Genomic DNA, 20,818 nt, shown 5'->3' with positions numbered 1-20,818 from the left:
TTTTAGTAGAACATTAAAGGAAGGTGTAGACGTAAAATAAGGGGTGCTAATGTACAAAAACAAGTCACACCTTCCATGTGACATAAAGAGTAGGTGTAGATGTAGTTTTAGGAGGTGCCAAAGTAGGAAAGCAAGTCACACTTCTCATGTGACTTGTTTTGGCGCCAATTTTGAATAGTCTAGTTTTTGAATTGTGCCTTTTCATTTTCAGCCATCTTCTACTATAAATAGAAAGGCAATGCTCATGTAAATTCAGAATTAGAAATTGAAGAAAGGAAACTCTACTCAAATTAAGAGAGAATTGTGAGAGATTTGATCTCCTTCACTAGTCTTATCTTGTGAGCTTTGGAGGGCTTCAAGTGGCGGCAACTTGCACTCATCTTGGACCTTTCACCATCCAAGTGGCGTGTCCATCTCCTCCAAGTCTTCATCCAAATAAGTCCCTTCTTCATTCCATCTCCATTTCCATTTCGAATCATGTTTTAGCAATTCCAATCGGTTGTTTTTGTTCCTTTTGTGTTGTTCTTCAATTTCCACTGATTACTCTTGTGTTTCCTTTTCAATTATGCACTTGTAGCTTAATTTGATTCGGTATTTGTGCTTTCAATTCCTTGTGTTGTTTCGGTTCAATGTGGAATGACACTCAATCTTGAGTTTGGTTCATCTATTAGAAGGCTTTGTACTTCAATGATGATTCCTTAAGTTCCCCCACTTGTTCGTAATTGTTTGTCCTTGTTTCCAACTCTTAATTGTTGTCATTCTTCACATATATTGTTGTGTTCATATTCTGAAAAGTGTCTATGCTTGATTCAACTCACATCAGATTTTGACCTACCTCAAGTTGGTTAGAACAAAATTACTTTGATATTTGCACATGTCATTGTATTTCATTAAGTTGTTGCTACAACAAAAGTACATAATAGGAACATCTTTCCCCTCATGTGGCAAGATTCCCTAAGACCCACCAAACACAATTATTTTTCATACCACACACTAAGTTATATGAACTTTTTTCAACTCTTACCACCTGATATTTTTTTAATACGAGTAGAATCAAGATGTCTCCTTCACAAATCTCCAAGTCAATACACAATCGTAAAATCTTAACATAGTATTCTTTCATTGAAAATAATTATGTTCACACCACACCATATGCTATATCACAATCAAACCATCATAGATTTCCATTCATACATATACATTTAACTCAATTAAAATGCTAATAAATTGAAATTTATCATTCATTACATTATAAAAATGTTCAAATATAATATATTAGTCAAATATAACAATATAGTGAAAGCCCAAACAAATTTAATTATTTAAATTTAAAAACATGTTTCTTCTATGTTTAGAAAACACTTTTTCGTTCAACCAACTATTGACTCAATGAATTAAGCATGTGTTGCAATCCAATTACCATTTTGCTTGTCTAGTCAAAAGTATCGTACACCTGACAACTTTTAGTCGCTCAACGACTAAACCATTGATAATTTTTATTTAAATAGCTCGTGCAACGAATTTGACTTATCTAATGACCAAAATTCTCGAATTTTCAATTAAGTATTGCTCGCTCAACAACTCTACATGATTCAAAAAATTTACAAAATAATGAAAATGTCCTAACTGTTTCAAACTAAGTTTTTCACTTCATTTTTATGCTCACGTTGAATAGTTCACTTCAAAATAACTACAACTTCAATCAAGTGGTCTTATACAATATTTTAACACATAATTGATAAACACACAACTATTTCATTAATTTAAATCAAACAATTTCATCTCAAATTCAAACAATATAAATTCATGGACAAAATCATTTTTAGCAACCTCGTCACTTTCGCATCAATATTATTTACTCAAAACTTAATTAACTTTTTTACTTGTTTAACTTGATCAAGTTTAAACTTTCGATTTTAATATTATCATATGAGAAAATTAAATATGTAGATAAAAAACTCTGATAAATTATCGAACATATTCTTATGATTATAGGCTAACAAATATTTATATTTGTCCTAAAACCACATGCATACTAAGTTTATAAGTTTGAATACTTTTAATTATGTTTATATTAAAAATAAATTATTTTGTTAAATATTTTATCATTTAATTTTATTGTTATCTTCTAATATTTAACTTGATGAATTTGTGTCTTTCTTCCCTATTATTTCTCGATAATAGACAATAAAAATTAAAATAACCGTAATAATAAAACTTAGAAAACCGTTGAACCTAAATTAAATCATCATAATAACTTTTACAATAAAAGACAGCGTTAATTCATGCAGTTGAACTTATTAAGAAGACGTTACCTTTTAAATTAAATTATGTTGGCAGGTTCTTAAAGCGAAAGCACACAACACGCCAACAGGGTGACAAGTCAACAACCTTTCTACATCTGGAAATTACATTTTAAGATTTAGTTATAGAAAGAAATGAGATGGGGGCGGAGTTGTTAGAAAAAACGGGGGGAAATATTTTGGCAAGTAATGAATAGCTGCAGGAGTCAACGAAACGTGACACCAGCATTCCGTGGACCAGTTTGTTTAAGTAGGACTGAGTAAATCCTACGTTCGTTGATTAGGGTTTTGGAGCAGATTCCGTTCACCGTCATTGCAAGCACATGGCGAAGGGGAAACATGCGCATACCCGCACGCAGGGGAAGAAGTGGTCAACATTTTCGCTCTTTTTGTGGACGCTTTTCTTCCTTACTCTTATCCTCGTCGTGCTCCTCGCTCTCGGCATTGTTTATCTTCCAACTACCGAAGACGATTTTCCAACCGTAGATCTCGCCGCCTTCAAGCGCAAGACCTCTCAAAGGTGCTATAACTGTAAATTCCTTCATTCTGCTCCGATTGATTTCGATTTAGATGATAATGTGTTGATTCGTAATTGTTGCTTCCCGAAGCGGTGAAAGTATGGTGGAAAAAACGGAGCAGTGGACCGAAATTCTGTCCTGGGAGCCGAGAGCGTTTATCTATCATAATTTTCTGGTCAGTTTTCGTCATCTACTTATGGATCTGCTACTTGTCGTTCTTTAATTTATAAATTTTGTATAGCTAGAACTTACGCGTCTGTGAGTATCTTAAACTTTTGTGGATGCGACACGGCGTTCTTAGGTCATGAATTTTTTGTTGAACCGTTGAGGTTGCAAATATTTCGTTCCTTCTATGTTTTTCTGGATGATCAAATTGTTCAAGTATAGATTAGAGGCTAAGTCTATGATGCTGATTCCGTATCAACTATTAAGGAAAATTGTGGTGTTCCAATTCTTTGGTCGTGATTTTTTTGTTGAACCGTTGAGATTGCGAATATTTGGTTCCTTCAATGTTTTTCTGGATGATCAAATTGTTCTAGTATAGAATAGAGTGCTAAATCTATGACGCTGTCCATCACTGTATCATGCTGCATCCGTATCAACTATCAAGGAAAATTGTGGTGTTCTAATTGAAATTTCTGTAAGCATTGCTTAGGCTCAGGGAAGACTGAATTATAAGTGAGATCTTCTGTGTAGTTTGGGATAAGAAAATTCTGGTGTTCGTGTGTAATGTTCAGATTTTTGGTTAACTAAAACTTGCTGAAACACATGGGGTTTTACCGAGAGATTTTGTTTTTACTGCTGTAAATTCTGGCAGTTGCAAACAGTTGGAATTTATATTTTATGCAAATGTTAATTTTTCTTATCATTTGAAGCAGTCGAAAGAAGAATGTGAGTACTTGATTGAACTTGCCAAACCTTACATGATAAAATCAAGTGTTGTTGATAGCAAGACTGGGAAGAGTACAGAAAGCAGGTTTGACCTTTTATCTTGTCTTTTTTAATGGATCCAATAATTGTGGGTTGCATTTTTGTACACCTTTTTGAGACACTAGTTGCAATTCATTAATCTAGATATCCCCTGCTTGTAGGGTTCGAACTAGTTCAGGAATGTTTCTGAAGAGAGGAAGGGACAAAGTTGTTCAGGATATAGAGAAAAGAATTGCTGACTTTACCTTCATACCTGTAGGTATGAGTTTTATCTCTTTCCTTTTATTCATTAATTTTAATTCATTAACTGGATATGTTGCATAGCCATACAAAAGCTATAGGTATACCAATTGCTTGCATTTCACGTTAAGCAGAACTATAGTTTTTTACATAAAAGCTCTTCAAATGATTTGCATCTATCATTATACCTGAAAATCATAATTATCTTAAGATGAGTTTTCTTGTTATCGGGCATTCTGGCCTGTTTTGCCACTTTTCCCCATTCAGATTGGGGGTTAAGATTGGGGTGATAGATTCTATAGAATTCATGAAGTCGGGATGTTGGAGTTAGTTACAGAATTAGTTAGGTGATTATAGCTGGAAGAGCAAGGGTTTCACTTGAATAGTAAGAGTGATAGAAGGAGATGTATTAAAACTTGTTAGCATTTGGGGACTGAGCTTTTTGTAGAAAGTGAAAATACTCGGAGGAGAATTATCCTATTTTTTGTTGTCATTCAATATGTAACAACTGAAGCATGATTTCTCTTTCTTTCCTTTTCCATCTTCACATCTCTCTCTAAATTCCCATGCTCTGTTTGTTGGTCCCTAAATTATTATAGCAATACAAATAAATTTTCAAAGATTGAAACTAGGATATTTCTTCTTTTGAAGAATTTATTTGATGCCTTGCATGCTTGTGGAAAAGCATAATAATATTGTGCAAAAAGGAAATTGTTTTGTATATAGGGGACAGAGATCGTAATCAGAGTATTTTTTAATGTCATAATGAAGTTGTCTCAGTACCTTTATTATTGTTAATCAGAGATTCATGACTTGGGAGGTCCATGGGGGAAATGGAAACACAGGAGGTCCTGTCAGGGTTTGGTATAGGACTCCGCTGAACCCATGCCTAGCTGGACTAAGGCCCACTGTGTATTGATACGTTATGCATATGTATTTGTCAAAATGTTTTATGTTTGCTACTAGCAGTTCCTATCCGTGGGCATGATTTGACTATCTATTTACTATTGCTCAACTTCAACATATTCAGAGAATGGAGAAGGACTTCAAATTCTTCATTACGAAGTAGGGCAAAAATATGAACCTCACTATGATTACTTCATTGATGAGTTCAACACTAAGAATGGAGGCCAACGTATTGCTACAGTTCTTATGTACCTGTAAGCTGTCATTGTCTTTCCAAATTATGTTCTTGCATTACGATTTCTGGTTTCTAATGGATTTTAGATTGAAACATGATATTTCCCTTCGTTTTTTTCTGCTTCATCTGCAGTTCAGATGTTGAAGAAGGTGGTGAGACTGTATTTCCTGCTGCCAATGCAAATTTTAGCTCTGTGCCATGGTGGAATGATTTATCCCAATGTGCTAGAAAGGGTCTCTCTGTGAAACCAAAAATGGGTGATGCTCTGCTATTTTGGAGCATGAGGCCTGATGCCACACTAGATCCATCTAGTTTACATGGTTAGAAACTGTTCAAATTTGTCACCAGATGGGCTGTAAATACAGACTGTTACTATAGAATGTCAAGCTAAAATTTATCCATATTTGAGCACATTCAATAGTGAGCCATTTTTTTACATTTAGGTTCAGATTGGTGTATGCATTCACTGCTGCTGTTTATTCTTTTGCATGCTTGCTCTATTTCAGGCCTATGAGAAAATTATAATGAATATGCATTATATATGAACCCTATGTTGAGAGTATTCTGGCCATGTCGATCCATACTTTTTTCTTACCACTTACTAGTGGAAATTAAAAGCCACATGCCACTTATTCTATTCTCACAATTTCTTTTGGTTCCAGGAAGGCAATGACTTGTAAAGCTAATTAAAAATTTATCTTTGCTTCCAGGTGGTTGCCCAGTAATTAAAGGAAATAAATGGTCTTCAACAAAGTGGATGCATCTTCACGAGTACAAGGTTTGAGCCATCATCTTTGCAGGTACTTCTAGACACCAGTTATGAGCCTATTTTTTCTCTTGGAAATAGTCACATATAATCTAAGATAACTTTCAGATGAAAAGTTCAGAGAGAATTTCATTCCTAAAAGTTCTGTTGCATGGAAGCTTGACTTCATTCATTCATTTTAACTTTTAACAATTTCCATCCCCTATTCCCCCGCCTTATTCTAGACCGGACTTCCCAATTATATATAATTAATATATTAGCTATGTACCAAAAAAATTGTCCATGGAAGGTCAGCCATTGTGTCTCCAAAATCAATTTTTAGCCTTGTTCTGCAAGCATCTCTCACCGTATATATGAATGTTCACATACTAAAGACTGTAGCACCTTACTGTGGTTGTTGGATCATTGAACCTCCTCAGTTGACACATTTATGTCAGATATTGTTGAGCACCTGATGGTTTTGTATTTGCAGGATTAATGTGGTAGAGTGAGATATTTCATCGCTTTTTTGAACTGGAGAAACACAGGCTCAATGCATTCATATTAACCTCTTATACCTGGTGATGCTTTCATTTACTCATGTGCGCCAGTTTTCTTTACATGTAGAATACAACCATTTGGTTTCTCTTTCCCCGTGGATAGATAATTAGGTGTTGCTGAGGGGAAAAATAGTACATGCTAAGGATTCGAGTTATAGTTATAGTCTTGATAGAGTTTTAAAGGGAAGATGTCTCTGGCTCACTAGGGAGTGATGTGTTGAATACAAGTAGATATAATTCTGTAATTTAGCATAGTGAAAGGATAGTGCATTGGTCATAGAGATGTTTTTGAGAAGGTGCTATATTTCAAAAGAAGAAAGAAAAAAAAAACACATTTGGAGAAGAAACAAATTTTAGTCTGTAAAAAAGTTTATTTTTCCTGCAGTGTTGGTGTAATTTTTATTATGTATTGTTTATTCGTTTAAATAGTTCGTAATTAAGTCACTATTATAGTCAATCTCATTTATTAATATGATTACTGTGTTGCATAACTATAATGATATTTGTGCATAAGTAAAATCACATTCACATACTTTAATCGTTATTATAGAATTTATTTATTGTCAATTTTATTTTAAGTTATTGTTAAATTCTAGGGTAATGTATAGTTAAATTTTATTATAGAATTTATTTCTCTATTTGATTCCCGTTGACTCACTGGATTTCTCCGAATTATAATTTCTATGCTTCTTACGGGTTTGAAGTCCTCGTAATTGCATCCTTTTCAAACGATAGTTTGGTGTTTACGTGGGAAAATAAAGGTAGAGGTGGGCTGATTGGGCGTACTACCTTCACGTCGTTTCGATTCTTATCAACGACAGAAAAAAGAGGTTAAGGACAGCAACCTAAAAAGGATATCTCAAAAATTAAGGGATAATATTGGAAATAAGGACCACAAATAAATCCCTACCCTGCAAGTTTGAGTATTTTTAATTTGGGCAAACGGAGAAGGTTTTTTACAGAGTGGGTTAATTTTTCTTCCATTTTACTGAAATGATTTGGTTTTGAAAAAAATTATAAAGTATGATAAGTTGTTACAACGTGACATTACTTTAATATGAAAGAAGTCGTATAAAAAGGTGACAATTTTTATCGTATCAAAGTAAGAGACTTTAGTATTGAGTACAAAATTTTGTTAACTTACATAATTTTGATTATTGAATTTTTTTAAAGATTATATTAAAATGTTTAGGTGGCAAGACTTTGGATTTATTAATTTCTTTAAATAAAAAGGTTGTTCTTTTAAAAAAAATTAATTGAATTATTAATTTAATAAATTTAAGAAAGATTTACTTTTAAATAAAAAAATATTATTAAAGCCTAAAACTTAAACTAAAAGTCTAAAATATTTCAAAAATATTAAAAAAAAATATTACTAAATGGTTGACTTTTGAAAATCTGGTTCAATCTCATTCTCAACTTGGATGACATTTCTTCTGTTATTTTGAAAATTTTATGACCATTGTGAAAGTTTTTTATACAATTTTTTAAAAAATTTATCAAAAAATTTTGGTAGATGATTTTTTCGTTTTTACAAAACTTTTTTAATTCTATAAAATTTATTATTTAACGAATAAACAAACTTTTTAATCTGTATTAACATTTTTTATTTAATACATGTACGATGTTAAAAAAATGACTTTCAAAAGTTCTATCTACTTTGTAATTTTTTCAAAACCAACCTTATTTCTATAAAAAGATATAAAAGGGAAGAAAAGGTACCCCAATCTCATAAAAAAATTGATAGACAAGAATGAGTATGCTTTTTAATTTCGACAGACTGACAAGAATGAATATGTATTATCTACTCTATTTCTGAGTTTATGCATTTTTAATTTATTTAATGTTCTGTTTAAAAATTTATATAATTATATTTTTTTATTGGTATTTAGTATTAAAAGGGATAAAATGTATGTTTTTTTAAAATTACAATTTTTTTTAATTTTATATTTTGAAAAGAATTATTTACTAAATATTTGGATAGAGTTTAAATGTAGGTATATGTATATCTATTTCTTGAGATGAATCATAAATTTTGTAAGTGTTATTCTAGTTCTAAAAAATTTCAAGAAACTTTATGAAGCATAGCTTTACACATTTTTTTTATTATTTATACTTATATTTCAAATAAATTTTATTTAAGAATTTGTTTTGCATTACACGGTAACTAATAATTTTATTCTCAAGTTATGCATTGAACTTTCTTAAATCGAAGTGAATGTGTCATAATTTTTTTTTTCCAATCTTCAAAGATTTGATTTTTTTAAATCAAGAAGCTCCTTAAAAAAACAAGGAAAGACACTCTTATTAACAAACATTCTATTTGGGTAAATAGCTTAATTAAACTCTTTCCGTGAATAAGTGTTTATTACGCACACAACTATCTATTAATTTTAACAATCAAATGGTTAAAGCAGTTTTACATAGAAATATTTTTCATAAGTTATTTTATACAGTTTAACTTGTGAACAATTCTTTTATTTTTACTAAATTATTAACAAAAATTTTCCAAACAAATAAGTTTGTTCAAAGATAAATTAAATAAAGTTTTTAGAAACTCCTTCAAATATGACCTTAATAAATGACTAAAATTAATATTAAAATAGAAAAAAAATACTTAATTATTATGTAATCAACTTAATAATAACTAAATAAATTGCAAAATTGAAAAATACATGTTGGATCCCTTTGAGCACTCCAGGCTGATATTGACAATTATTGATTAAAACTAAAGTTCTCTAGATCTGTGACAAAAGATTTATCATAACATTTTTAATACACTCTTTGTAACAAATTCTGTATTATTGGTTACAATTTATTAGAAGTTACAAAACCCTATATGACACTCAATAAAAAGAGTTAGCCAAATTTGTAATTTTTAATAAAAGGGGTGTGCATGACTGACGGTATTCTCAAACTCCAAATCAATATTTGGTTTAAAGATAACTATACCTGACCCTGAATAGTTATGGAGGTCGAAGAATAGTTGCAGTGGCAAGTAAATAACGTCCCCTGTGATTTGCTAAAATGAATTAAACCTTCAACCAATAGTTAAACCGTTGCTTCCATCCAAAATCTCCGTGAGTTGGTTTATGTGAAACACCTAAACTTTAACCAATTAGAGTTAGTAAATAATAGTGGGAGTTAGATAATTTCCATGATATTACAGCTTCAAATCTTATTATTGCTATACTACAAAAATAAACTTAAATTAGAGGTAGCAAAACATCCGTTGTACTCTGATGACATCCTCATGATTAGGCAAGATGTAATGCCAGCCAGTTTTTTTTATAATTTTTTTTATTTTAATATATATATATATATATATATACATATATATATATATATATATATATACATATATATATATATATGTGTATATAATATGCATAACTATATAAATATTTTTAATTAGTTAATTTATGTATTCAATTGAATAAATTTAAAAAGTTATTATTCTTACATATTAAATTCTTTTATTATAATTAATAATTGAAAAGTGTCAGTTATTTAAGTTAGAATATTATTGTATACTTACATATTTAAATAATATAATATAAAAAAACTAATCTTTTAAACTACTTTTTCATTTTAACTTTTAATAAAAAAACAGGTCAACAAATTAATATTATATATTAACTTAAGACATAATATAAAACAGATTTTATATGCATTATCATCATTTTACACTTTATTTTCACTGTACATAAAAATAATAACGGAAACACACACATACTTTCTTCACCAGTGAAAACATAACATACTTTATTTACAGCTAAAACACATACAAGAACAATGTGTTCATCTTTAAATTTTACTGAATAATACAATTTAAAAAACTTTAAAAAATGGATAGAATTTTAGAAGAATGATTTTAAACAAATTTGATAGTGTGCAGTCATGTCAATTTTAGAAGCATTTGTAGTCATCTTTAGAAAAAAAATGTATGTAGTTTCCCAATTTGTCTTATTTATGTTATTAAGAAAAATATTTTTTGTAACTATTTAAGAAAACACATACAAGAACAATGTGTTCATCTTTAAATTTTACTGAATAATACAATTTAAAAAACTTTAAAAAAATGGATAGAATTTTAGAAGAATGATTTTAAACAAATTTGATAGTGTGCAGTCATGTCAATTTTAGAAGCATTTGTAGTCATCTTTAGAAAAAAAATGTATGTAGTTTCCCAATTTGTCTTATTTATGTTATTAAGAAAAATGTTTTTTATAACTATTTAAGAAAACACATACAAGAACAATGTGTTCATCTTTAAATTTTACTGAATAATACAATTTAAAAAACTTTAAAAAAATGGATAGAATTTTTGAAGAATGATTTTAAACAAATTTGATAGTGTGCAGTCATGTCAATTTTAGAAGCATTTGTAGTCATCTTTAGAAAAAAAAAATGTATGTAGTTTCCCAATTTGTCTTATTTATGTTATTAAGAAAAATGTTTTTTATAACTATTTTTGAGTTCACTTTTGGATTTAAATTGTTTTATGCTTTACTAAATAATAATAATACAAAATGATTATATACAAAAAAAGGTTAGCATAGCACTGCTCCAGTAAAAGATGACAAAATCAGTCAAGGTGATTTTCACATTACAAAGAAGGCCTAAATAGACTCCAATAAAAGAGAGTAGGTTGCATGATTGTTTGTCATGTGAAAAGGTGGAGAGGATCCAAAAAGGACATTGGAGGATATTGCCAAAGGAGATCTCTAACTAAATAATATTTGGTTTTCAACAATGTCAATGCTTGATTCATGTACGCCTAGCGAAATATGACTTATGTTTTTTCACAAGGACTTCAAAAATAGGAAAAAAAGAAAGAAAAAGAAATATGACTTATGTTATTTCACAAGGACTTCAAAAATAGAAAAAAAAGAGATGATTTATTCTATAAGTTAAAATTTAGAAGAAAAAAAACTATATGAGAAAGTTTATACGAATTAATTTATGCGTGAACTCTGTAAGTACTTGTGGCGTAGTTCGTTTAAATAGATAATTTGACTTTGTTGTTGTTGTTCAGTCTCTCTTATTTCTGAACATCATAAAAAAATGAAAATTGAAATAAAAAATAAAGAGCGAAGAATTATAAAAGAACTACTAGTATTATGTAAAAGCAGAATGATGCACAGAAGTAGACTTTTATCTAATAATAGTCTACAGATATGAAAAAAAGTATAGCGAAGTAATTTGACAAGTAGAAGCTGCTTACAAAATATGAATGCAGAACCCTCGTCATAAATTTGAAGGCTTTGAGAAAGAAACGCTCTCACTACCAATTCTACGAAGCTGGCTCAAAATCTCATCGAAGTCTACAGGGGGTTCACATGAAAAGTGCACCTGCTCCCCTGTATGGGGATGCTGAAACCTACAAAAACAGAGGAATAACGGCAAAACCTGAAGAAGTTTGTAATGAAAAGAGATAAGAAGCAAGGTTTAACAAGTCAATAATAGGCTTTTATTTTCTCACCCGAGTGTCAAAGCATGAAGGCAAGGCCTATCTAGACTAGAAACCATTTGTACAATTTTGCCATGCAAACTGATGGGACTTCGGGGCCTTAGCAACGACAAGACCATGCTTTTTGTCCCTCCATACACCTCATCGCCGAGTAAAGGTACTCCCAAATACTTAGCATGAGCACGGATCTACAAAAGTAAATATGGATTGTTTTAGGATGTAAATTATTAGCAAGTTCTAGTGGAATGATATTCTTCAAAAAGTTAAATGCGATGAGATATTTTTCTAAAAAAATATTGGTATCTATCATTCATTTAAAATTGTGTAAGGGGCGTCTTTGGATTTCAATTGGAACATTCAAACATCTTCCAGTTTTCAATGAATTCTTTGGCAACATGTTTGATACTTTTTCCCAGATCCAGTTAAAAGTAAAATTCACCTTAAACTCTAATTGAAGTGAATTGCTTTTTTTCAACTCCAATTTAGCTCTCCGAAGTTAATTTCCTAACGGAAATATTTTTGTAATAGAAAGAAAGGACAGATAAGCTCTACTTAAAGTTACACCAGAAAAATCTGCAAACATGTGAAAGACCCAGTGGTGACAGCTCTCAGATCTCCCAAACTGCCACTTCACAAGGAATTCTGCAAACCTTCCATTAAGACTATGGGAAACAGACATATGGCCATCCAAAACCAAATCAACAATTACTGTATAAACTAATATTAGAATCTTAAATATCTTCAGTCCAGTTTACTCACAAAACAAACTCCTTTTTTGTTTTCCCCAGTTTAAAAGACAAATTCCCATGGGGAAGATTCATGTGTTTTAGATGATAGCATGTAGAGTCTCAACATCTTAAGATGATTAACTATAAAAGTTGACTGAAAGTTGTTTGGGCAAACATATAGGTTCAAACTAGGTAAACTAGTGTTTAATATACGAGCTCATCAGGAAAAAAAAATGTAATTTACCCACGCATCATTTCTCCGAAGTTATGCGTCATTATGTACCTGATGAGTTCGTCCAGTTTCCAACTTCCACTCAACCAATGAGCAACTTCCCCCAGCAAGTATCTCAATTACTTTGTACCTGACATATGGTAATTAATAAACTTTTAGATGAAAACGTGCTCCTGGCGTAGCACTTACTATAAAACCTCAAATATACCTGCCCTCATGGGCATCCTGCCACTTAATAAAGCACACAAAGTGAAGTATTCAATTATTTTAGTTTTGATCGAATTTTAATGGAAAACCCCATGGATCAAATATATTTTAGATGACAATTGCCAGTCACATAAGTTAAACTAATTGGCAAGCTCGCGTGGATTGAATAATAAAAAATTGAAGTTTATGTCATGTAAATATGTGAAGTATTTTATGTAAATATTTTAATTGATATGTTTCCAATTTCACAATAGTCAAATATGATCGGAAGCAACTAATATAGTTCACATTACTTGGCAAATAACCAAATAAAAATGAAGTGTAAAAGGACCATAAATCACCTACTAGCAGCATGACGGGCCTTTCTAGAATTAACTGGTCCAGCTACAGCAGTCATACGTAACCGGTTATTAAGATCACGGCCAACTGGAACATCAACGCGCCCAGAAATTGGCCTGGGTACCCCCGCAGTAAGACTAACATAAACCCTCTTGATGGTACGTTGCTTAAATTGCTCTGATAATTTCATATGAGAATGCTCATCCTGATATCAAAGCATACGAATAGCAAGAACAAAACCAATGTCAATCTTCCAAAGAATAAACAATTTACTAAAATTGGGTGCTGATGCAAGGTTTTGAGAAAGTCCAAGAAACCTTTGCCACAACGAGTAATCCACTTGTGCCTTTGTCCAATCTGTGTACAATCCCTGGGCGAATTGATGACATAGACGGTCTAGAATGTGACCCTTCACAAGAACTGGCCAGGGAGCCATAGCTATTGACCTCATCATCACAATCTTCTGTATCTGAAAGACCTTCCTCTTTAGAAAATTCAACATTTGGAAGATTGCAATGGTGAAGAATGCCATTGACAAGCGTCCCCGACGTATTTCCAGGAGCTGGATGCACAACCTAGGTAGTATACCAAATAATGAATTTGGCAATTTCAGTATTAGCTGATAATAATAATGCGTTGTCAATATTCCTTAGATAACTAGAAATTGGAGTTAAAAAGATAGATAACTAAAATTTACAAGTTAGGTTCGGAATTACCATGTGTGCAGGTTTATTTATGACTAGAACATGCTCATCTTCATAAACTATATCCAAGGGTATATTTTCTGGCACAGCCCTCAACTTCTGCAACTCTGCGATTGTGCATTTGATCTGATCCCCAGCTTTGACGTTGAAAGAAGCCTGCTCAAACATCATCAATTAAAATATGTCACTCCTCTGTGAAGCTCAAAACAATTAAAAGTGGAAGACTGGACAATGATTAAAGCTACGAAGGGATAATAAAGGAATCCAGTTATTTCTAATGAAAAAAAAAAATTATGGTTAATCAAGAATTGTAATCCCCGCAACTCACCAAAGCATATTGCTCTGGTTGATGCTTTGATTTCTGAAAGTACCAAACAAATACAAGTGTCAAAAATATAGTCAAGGGCATATGTTTGAGACTCTTATTTGAATCAATACATCCCTTTTTCATTTTGATTGTCATATGAAACATATAAATCCTTTTGTCCGCATATTCGGAAAAAGCTGTCATTAGACTCTGAATATTTTATCCAACAGCTTAATGAAGATGGTAAAAATTTTTGGATTCAGAGGATTGTTCAGAATCACGCAATGAGAAATAATCTCTTCTAGCATAAGCACATCCACAAATAAGAACACAAATACAACCACTTACCACACAATAAATTTAACATGGTTTGACACCTCAAGTCCTACATCCATGAATACTTGACATGCAATTTTTGTCAGGGTAAAATTGCAAACTCTCTCATGCAACTTTTACAAGGATAAAATATCACCTTCTCATGAAAATTTTATAAGGATAAAATTGCAAATCTTCTCTTAAGGTGGAATCTCTCTCCAAAGGAGATCTCTCCAATGGGCAACATGTTGACTCTACTCATGCCAAACTGCTCCTCTTTCTCCATTAACTAGAACCTGAGTTTTGATGCACTGTTGGGGAATCACACAGTGGGAAATAATCTCTTTGTGGAAGCACAACCACAAATAAAAACACAAAACATAATAAATTTAACTTAGTTCAGCACCTCAAGTTCTACATCTACCAATACTCAATAAAAGTATTAGTACTTTAACCTGCAATTTTTGCCGGGATAAACTGCAAACCCTCTCATGACATATAACTATTGAAATCTCATATACATCCAAGAGACTTATTGAGTTGTGCTGACAACACTCAAATCTATTTATTTTTATAATAATTTCCCACTTTTCCCTTTTTCATATTACTTAATGTGTAACTTTGGTAAATACCCCACAAAAGAATATATGCTCCGTTCACCAAAAGTCTCACATATGGGACTTCGGTGAATACCACTGAAGAACAACAAGGATAACCGAAGAACATATTCATGATGGAAATCCGCAAAATGGATTTGGCTCTGGGTATGCAATGAGTATTTCCTACAAAATTTTGAGGAAAAGGATTTCTAAGCACTTAAATACCCAGATTTATTATTTAATAATAGTTTATTAGTATAAAATTAAAAAAATTATATGCTTACACAATAATACAATAAGTTGATAACTGATCACATTTCTAAGAGATTGTACACTTCTCATTTCAAAACACTAAATCATATTCCCGTAATTATGTTGCTCAATGTTCTTATGGCCTCGTCTTCATCTAGTTTCAGGAGTAGTCAGTCATGCTTCAATCCAGCATGACGTTAAATTGAGTTAATAGTACGTTTTAGTTAATTTTATTATTAAAATAGTCATTCTATTTTATTAGTTTGTCAAAAATAGAGTACATTAAAAGGAAAACATATTTCATTTAACTTACAACAGTCTGATAATGAGTGTGAATATAGGTATACAAGTGCACATAGGTACAAGGATGGACACTAAAGTTTCTACTTGCGCAGGTATGGTTTTCACGGACGGCTCTTTCTCCTAAAGAGGGGATTGCAGTATAGTACCTAGTCCAAGCTCTACTCATCCCAACGTAAGAGTCATGAGTAATGGTGATTCCTTTAACCCTCTGATCGCAGCAAAGAAAACCGGCATTACATATTTAAGTTTCAATTTCAACTAGGCTATCATTACCGAAACAAAGCGCCTCCAGTATCCAAAAACTGGGAAATGGAATATTTTCTAAAAGTTAGACACTGCACATTTTGTATTCATGTATAAACCACGCATAAACAGGATATCTTCCACAACTGAAAATATATACATTATCAGTGCACAAATTGTCAAATTCAAATTAACACTCGCACACACAAACCGAGTTGGTAATCTACAGGTAACTGCAGTTTTTCCTAGTGCTGCACAAAACGAACGTAACAACAGGTTCAGAATCTAGTCCATGAACGCGGCTCTGAGATTACCTTATCAACGACACGACCGTTTACATGAACGAGTCCCGATTTGATACTTGATTGAACGCGTGCTCTACTAATGCCGTTAATGCGGGAAGAGATCCAACTGTCGAGTCTCAGTTTTGCAGATCCTATTCTGCTATCCACAGCCTCCTCCAACCGCAAACCGGAGAAGTTCAATTTTCTCTCTCCATCGGAGTCTGAGTCGCCGGTGAAACCAGAGCAAGCGCTCGCTATGGTAGAACGAAATTTATAGCTCGTAGCATAGAGAAAGAGTGAAGAAGGTGAGGTTCGGAATTGGGAATGGAACGCTGTGGATGTTGAAACGCGGCAACATCCACATGAGTGAAACGATAGCATTTCTATTCGATTGATATTGTTCCCTTTCCGTTGAAGAGTGGAGTAAAAACTGTGACGGAAAAGTTGAAACGACGACGTGTACTTGGGTTGGGCCTAACTTAAGTCCATAAGAAGAAAGAGAAGGCAGAACCCTTGTCGACTATTGCGCATGAAAATAAAAATGGAATTATGTTTTGAGTAAGGCAATGTTTGAATTAATGGAATATATTTTTTATTGTTTCTTTTTAAGTTATAAATAAACATGAATAAATTTACTTTTTAAAAATTTTCTCAGGAATAATTACAATATTATTTTACTACCCAATTACATCTTGTTTAATATTAAGAAATTTATTCCAATTTAATACGTGATGACAAAAAAGAGAGGTACACACATCTTGATGAATTTTATCTTTTCAAATAAAAAACTTCAGACTCAAGTTCTTTAGAACTTGCCTCAAGGGTAGACAAACAAATATTGACGTGAGAATATTTGTAGGTAAAATTCCTAATAACTATTAAATGAGTATCCTTTATGGTTACATGAGAATAGATACAAATATTGTATTTATATATTTATAAACCAAATGAATTTTTTTTTTTTTAATATCTAAATTTATTGATAGTTGTAAATGTTTGGCACCTCGGTCCAGGTAGGGCCGATCCAGAAAAGGTAACTAAGATAAAAGATAAAAAGATATTTTATCTCTTGTGATAATATGCAAGTTAGTTATATATTAATTTATTATAAAATAGAACCATGAACAAAAGAGTAAAAGAAATGCAAAAGATATGAGAAATGAATATCTCTTTTGCATTGAAATAAAAACAAATAGTTTAAATATGTACAAGTAGTACACTCATTCTAGCTCTAGCTAGAAAAAAAAATCAATCAATAAATACTAGAATCATAACCGAAGACAAAATAAATGTTATTCACCTCTATAAAGATAAACAACTAAGAATTAGAAAAGACAAAATTAATATTAGCATCCTTTATCTTTAATACTATCCCACAAACCACAAGCTGGGGAGCAAATATTGATGAGACCCAGCTTGGAACAAATACTCTTAAAAGATTGAGGACTTAAAGTTTTGTATAAATGTCAGCCAATTGCTCGGTGGTGGAAATGGGAAGCAAATGAATAAGACCTTTCTTTAATTTTTCCCTAACAACTTGACAATCTATTTCTATATGTTTCGTACGCCCGTGAAATACTAGATTTGCTGCAATGTATCTTGTTGAGTCATTGTCACAATATAAAAGAGATGGTTGCTCAAAAGGATCTTTGAAATCTTGAAGAAGATAAGTTAGCTATTGAATCTCACATGTAACAGTGGCCATTGCCCTGTATTAAGCTTCACTTATTGTTCCTTTCTTCTTTGATTTTCAGGATATGAGAGAATTCCCATGATACACTAGAAATAGTCACTGATTATCTTGAATCACTATAGGTGCCCCAATCACTACCACAAAAGGCTTTGAGATGAGCTGATGTGTTGGAAGAGAAAAATAAACCAAGACTCGGAGCTCCTTTAATATATATGAGAATTCTAATCTCTGCAGTATAGTGAGCAATTGTAGGCTTAACAAGAAATTGAGAAAGTTGTTGCACATAAAATGTTATATCAGGTCGGGTATTAGTGAGATGCATAAGTCTTCCAATCAATCTTCTGTAGGCATGAATATATGTGAAAGGAACACTTCCAGTAGAAGAGAATTTTTCATGATTATCAATAGGAGTGAGTGCAGGTTTGTAGGCTAAAAGATCTACATCTATTAACAATTCCAATGCATATTTCTTTTGATTCACCATTATTCCTTTCTTACTTTTTGCTACTTCTAGACCAAGAAAATATCTTAAATCCCCAAGATCCTTAATCTTGAATGTCTGATTCAAGGCTTGTTTAATTTGAACGATATCTTCTTTATCATATTCTGCCAATATTATATCATCCACATACACTAATAATGTTGTAAAAGATCCTTCGGAAGAATTAATGAACAATGAATGATCATTCATAGATTGAGTATATCCCATAGAAAGCAAAAAGGATGACAGTTTGGCAAACCACTCTCTGTTGGCTTGTTTAAGATCATATAAAGCCTTTTTTTAGTTTACAAACTTTTCCTGGTGGAATAGAAGTCAATCCAGGAGGAACAACCATGTATACATCTTCTTTCAAGTCTCCATGTGAAAAGACATTGTTTATGTCTAATTGTCTCAACTCCCAATTATAGATAGAAGCTAGAGAAAGAAGCAACCTTATGGTGATCATCTTTGCCAATGGAGAGAAAGTATCAAGGTAGTCAATGTCTTTTGTTTGTGTATATCCCTTGACAACTTCAAATTTTTGTTTTAAAGGAAAAATCCATGTATACCTTGAATAGTCATCAACTATGATTAAGAAATATTTATGACCATGAATTGATGGTATTGAGTATGGTCCCCAAATATCTACATGAATCAAATCAAAACATTTTTTGATTTAGATGTACTAATAGGAAATGAAAGTCTTTTTTTTTCTTTGCAAAATGGCAAACATCAAAAACAAAAGATTTGTTATATTTAACAAAAGGAAATTTATTCTTGATAACATCAATACATTTATTTGAAATATGACCTAATCGAAAATGTCAAAGGGTTTCTAGATCGCTAACACTGACATAAACAGTATTGATGGTGTGTGTAGGTTTGATAGGTTTGATTTGAAGTTCTTGGTAAGATGGGATCCTGAGTATATAAAGTTTATCTTGCATCTTAGAATAACCAATCATTTTCAAAGAGTTTTTGTCCTGAATGTGACAACCATTAGAGTCAAGGTAAAAACACAAGATAGTTTATCAATCAATTTTGTTAAAACTTTACTAGAGACTTGACTAGAAACATTGCCACTGGATTTGGCCTATTGTAAAAGAGCTAACAATGTTTGATATTGTTCATGAGTAAAACCAATTTATTGAGACAACACTTCTGACTTTGAACCTTCATGATTATACTCATTATTATTAAAAATTGTATTTCTCTAAGAAACTGCATTAGTATGACTCTGATCATGGTTCTGATTTTTAAACTTGAAATGAGGTGAAAAATCATGTTTTTATAATACTAGTATGTTGACCTGTGCAACGCACGGGAATATTTTTAATATTTATTATTTAAATAATAATATTATAATAATAAATCTATATATCAAAATTAAAAATTATTGTAGAGTCAATTAAAATTATAAATCAAAATTACATCAATTATTAAATTATTAATAAAGAATTAAGAAAATTCAAATAGATCAATTATTCAATTATTAGTAAAAAATTAAGAATACATAAAAAAACAAAAATAAAAATTTATGAACCAAATTATAAATAACATTGTGTATTATATTTATTGTCATAGCAATGTATAAATATATTTAGATAGATCTTTTCTCAAATTTAAAAGGCAAGGCAGGCTTGATCCATAAATGGTAAAGTTTTGTTGTGAAACACTGTGCTTCAGCTTTTTCTTGATCAAATTGGCAATGGGTATTTTGTAGCTTGAGCATTTTCTTGTTCATCAAATTGGCAAGGGGTGTTTTGTAGCTACAAAATATAAAGCATACAAAATCTTTTAGATACAATATCCATGAGGTAGTCATATATTCATAATTTTATAAGTCATATATTCATGTAGCTATCTTATAGATGTTAACCACATAGAATGGTAAACACATTGTTCCAAAAACAGCAAACCAGAACTTAAATGTATACACCTACATGTATGCATAATATTGTAACTCATTGTATTCTGTTTTCATATTATTAAATAAAGACTTTTGACATAGTAAATTGTAACATAACACAATATCTCATTAATTATAGGAAATACTGTTATAGAATAAATATGAACTTCATTACTTGTGGCGAAGTCTATTTAAGGCTCAATTCAGACAACAATTTGTCAACAATTTCATGGGAAATGTAAAATATATTCCATAACAAAAGAAGTAAGATTTATTGTTAAATTCAAAGCTTTATAACAGAAAATATACTCA

General features: G+C 31.4%; 3 protein-coding genes across 6 annotated transcripts; 1 reads left to right on the top strand and 2 right to left on the bottom strand.

Annotated features, from left to right (window-relative positions):
- Window positions 1–2,332: 2,332 nt before the first annotated feature.
- LOC137820366 (probable prolyl 4-hydroxylase 3) lies at window positions 2,333–6,821 on the top strand. Its single transcript, XM_068624419.1, has 8 exons — window positions 2,333–2,823; window positions 2,912–2,996; window positions 3,700–3,797; window positions 3,913–4,010; window positions 5,022–5,151; window positions 5,265–5,452; window positions 5,843–5,932; window positions 6,371–6,821. The coding sequence occupies exons 1-7, from the start codon at window positions 2,627–2,629 to the stop codon at window positions 5,914–5,916; spliced, it is 870 nt and encodes a 289-aa protein (XP_068480520.1). The 5' UTR covers window positions 2,333–2,626; the 3' UTR covers window positions 5,917–5,932; window positions 6,371–6,821.
- A 2,306-nt stretch (window positions 6,822–9,127) lies between these two features.
- LOC137820365 (RNA pseudouridine synthase 2, chloroplastic) lies at window positions 9,128–16,879 on the bottom strand. Of its 4 annotated transcripts, XM_068624416.1 has the most exons (9): window positions 16,454–16,870; window positions 14,449–14,481; window positions 14,133–14,276; window positions 13,734–13,991; window positions 13,419–13,621; window positions 12,922–13,000; window positions 11,923–12,098; window positions 11,665–11,820; window positions 9,128–9,540 (listed from the first exon to the last, which is right to left on the bottom strand). In XM_068624416.1, exons 1-8 carry the CDS (start codon window positions 16,802–16,804, stop codon window positions 11,688–11,690), a joined length of 1,377 nt encoding a protein of 458 aa, XP_068480517.1. In that variant the 5' UTR covers window positions 16,805–16,870; the 3' UTR covers window positions 9,128–9,540; window positions 11,665–11,687. The 4 variants fall into 4 exon arrangements, 3 of the variants coding, with proteins under 3 accessions (XP_068480517.1, XP_068480516.1, XP_068480518.1); XR_011082613.1 differs by lacking the exon at window positions 9,128–9,540 and having other exon boundaries at window positions 11,539–11,820; window positions 12,883–13,000; window positions 16,454–16,876; XM_068624415.1 differs by lacking the exon at window positions 9,128–9,540 and having other exon boundaries at window positions 11,539–11,820; window positions 16,454–16,869.
- A 1,340-nt stretch (window positions 16,880–18,219) lies between these two features.
- Window positions 18,220–18,825, bottom strand: LOC137822112 (uncharacterized mitochondrial protein AtMg00810-like). Its single transcript, XM_068627014.1, has one exon. It carries the CDS (start codon window positions 18,823–18,825, stop codon window positions 18,220–18,222), a length of 606 nt encoding a protein of 201 aa, XP_068483115.1.
- Between the last annotated feature and the right edge of the window lie 1,993 nt (window positions 18,826–20,818).

This window comes from Phaseolus vulgaris, chromosome 9 (genome assembly GCF_000499845.2).
Source record: "Phaseolus vulgaris cultivar G19833 chromosome 9, P. vulgaris v2.0, whole genome shotgun sequence".
Taxonomy (NCBI): domain Eukaryota; kingdom Viridiplantae; phylum Streptophyta; class Magnoliopsida; order Fabales; family Fabaceae; genus Phaseolus; species Phaseolus vulgaris.
This window is presented reverse-complemented; position numbering and strand designations above follow the sequence as displayed.

Bases quoted from the DNA above. Each gene is read 5' to 3' on its own strand.
- LOC137822112 (XM_068627014.1), bottom strand. From the start codon at position 18,825: ATGGGATATACTCAATCTATGAATGATCATTCATTGTTCATTAATTCT.
- LOC137820365 (XM_068624416.1), bottom strand. From the start codon at position 16,804: ATGCTATCGTTTCACTCATGTGGATGTTGCCGCGTTTCAACATCCACA. The intron at 14,482-16,453 runs GTAATCTCAGAG...TGGTACTTTCAG, and splicing joins ACGGTCGTGTCGTTGATAAG to AAATCAAAGCATCAACCAGA. The intron at 13,992-14,132 runs GTAATTCCGAAC...TATACTACCTAG, and splicing joins TAAATAAACCTGCACACATG to GTTGTGCATCCAGCTCCTGG.
- LOC137820366 (XM_068624419.1), top strand. From the start codon at position 2,627: ATGGCGAAGGGGAAACATGCGCATACCCGCACGCAGGGGAAGAAGTGG. The intron at 2,824-2,911 runs GTGCTATAACTG...TGCTTCCCGAAG, and splicing joins AAGCGCAAGACCTCTCAAAG to CGGTGAAAGTATGGTGGAAA. The intron at 5,453-5,842 runs GTTAGAAACTGT...CTTTGCTTCCAG, and splicing joins AGATCCATCTAGTTTACATG to GTGGTTGCCCAGTAATTAAA.